Below are 1197 nucleotides of genomic sequence, written 5' to 3'. Positions count from 1 at the left end.
CCTCCAGCCGGAATACCTAACTACACACGGTCCTTCGGGGCGGCCTGGGCTTCCCTCCCAGTGGAGAGGCTGATCCCAAGGCAAACAGCCCAACACAACGGGGAGGCTGACCAAACAGTCCCAGAGGAGCATCCAGGTGTAAGGACACGATGAGGAGGGGGTCTGAGGCTGAGGAGTGGAGCAGGTGGAGAAACCAACCTGTCTCTTGATGAGGACAATGGGATGAGAGGTTTGGGTACCACCATCTTCTTCCATGAGCAGTTACGCAATCAACTACTAATTCTAAATACAAAGTGGATATGAAACTGAGAAGGACCCTGTGGGGCTCCTGGGCATGGAAGCCTTTCAAACAGTTGCTAATCAGGAAAGGGAAGGGACGCAGAGACAAGGGAAGAGCAGTCAAGAAACAATAGTGCAGTTTTTCGGATCCGCCATCTGCGGTGGCACCGCCGCCAATATGCAGATTTTCGTGAAGACCCTGACGGGGAAGACCATCACTCTCGAGGTCGAACCCTTGGATACAATAGAAAACATAAAGGCCAAGGTCCAGGACAAGGAAGGAATTCCTCCTGACCAGCAAAGACTGATCTTTGCTGGCAAGCAACTGGAAGATGGACATACTTTGTCTGACTACAACATTCAAAAGGAGTCCACTCTTCATCTTGTGTTGAGACTTCGTGGTGGTGCTAAGAAAAGGAAGAAAAAGTCTTACACCACTCCCAAGAAGAACAAGCATAAGAGAAAGAAGGTTAAGCTGGCTGTCCTGAAATACTATAAGGTGGATGAGAATGGCAAAATCAGTCTCCTTCGTCGGGAGTGCCCTTCAAATGAATGTGGTGCTGGAGTTTTTATGGCCAGCCCCTTTGACAGACATTATTGTGGCAAATGTTGTCTGACCTATTGTTTCAACAAACCAGAAGACAAGTGATTGTATATTGGTTAATAAAAGACATGAACTAATGAAAAAAAAAAAAAAAAAAAAACACAAAGAAAGAAACAATAGTGCAGCCTTGGGGCAGGGTCCTGGTTCCGCCTCAAGGGATACACATAACAATATCTTTGAGCTCTTCACAGCACTAAAACCCCCAGCAAATGGAAGATGAGCTACTTGATGAAGCATTCTTCATTCCAGAGAGAAGGTCATGGCTTGATAGACTCAAGAACCAGAGAAGCTCATCAGGAGACCACCTGAGACCA

General features: G+C 47.0%; 1 protein-coding gene across 1 annotated transcript; it reads left to right on the top strand.

Annotated features, from left to right (window-relative positions):
• The first annotated feature begins 424 nt into the window (after nt 1-424).
• LOC132376453 (ubiquitin-ribosomal protein eS31 fusion protein-like) lies at nt 425-971 on the top strand. The gene has a single exon (XM_059942110.1). The coding sequence runs from the start codon at nt 458-460 to the stop codon at nt 926-928; it is 471 nt and encodes a 156-aa protein (XP_059798093.1). The 5' UTR covers nt 425-457; the 3' UTR covers nt 929-971.
• The last annotated feature ends 226 nt before the right edge of the window (nt 972-1197 follow it).

The sequence above is a fragment of the Balaenoptera ricei genome, chromosome 12, assembly GCF_028023285.1.
Source record: "Balaenoptera ricei isolate mBalRic1 chromosome 12, mBalRic1.hap2, whole genome shotgun sequence".
Lineage (NCBI taxonomy): Eukaryota > Metazoa > Chordata > Mammalia > Artiodactyla > Balaenopteridae > Balaenoptera > Balaenoptera ricei.
The sequence above is the reverse complement of the archived record's forward strand: the minus strand, read 5'-3'. Positions and strand labels throughout refer to the sequence as shown.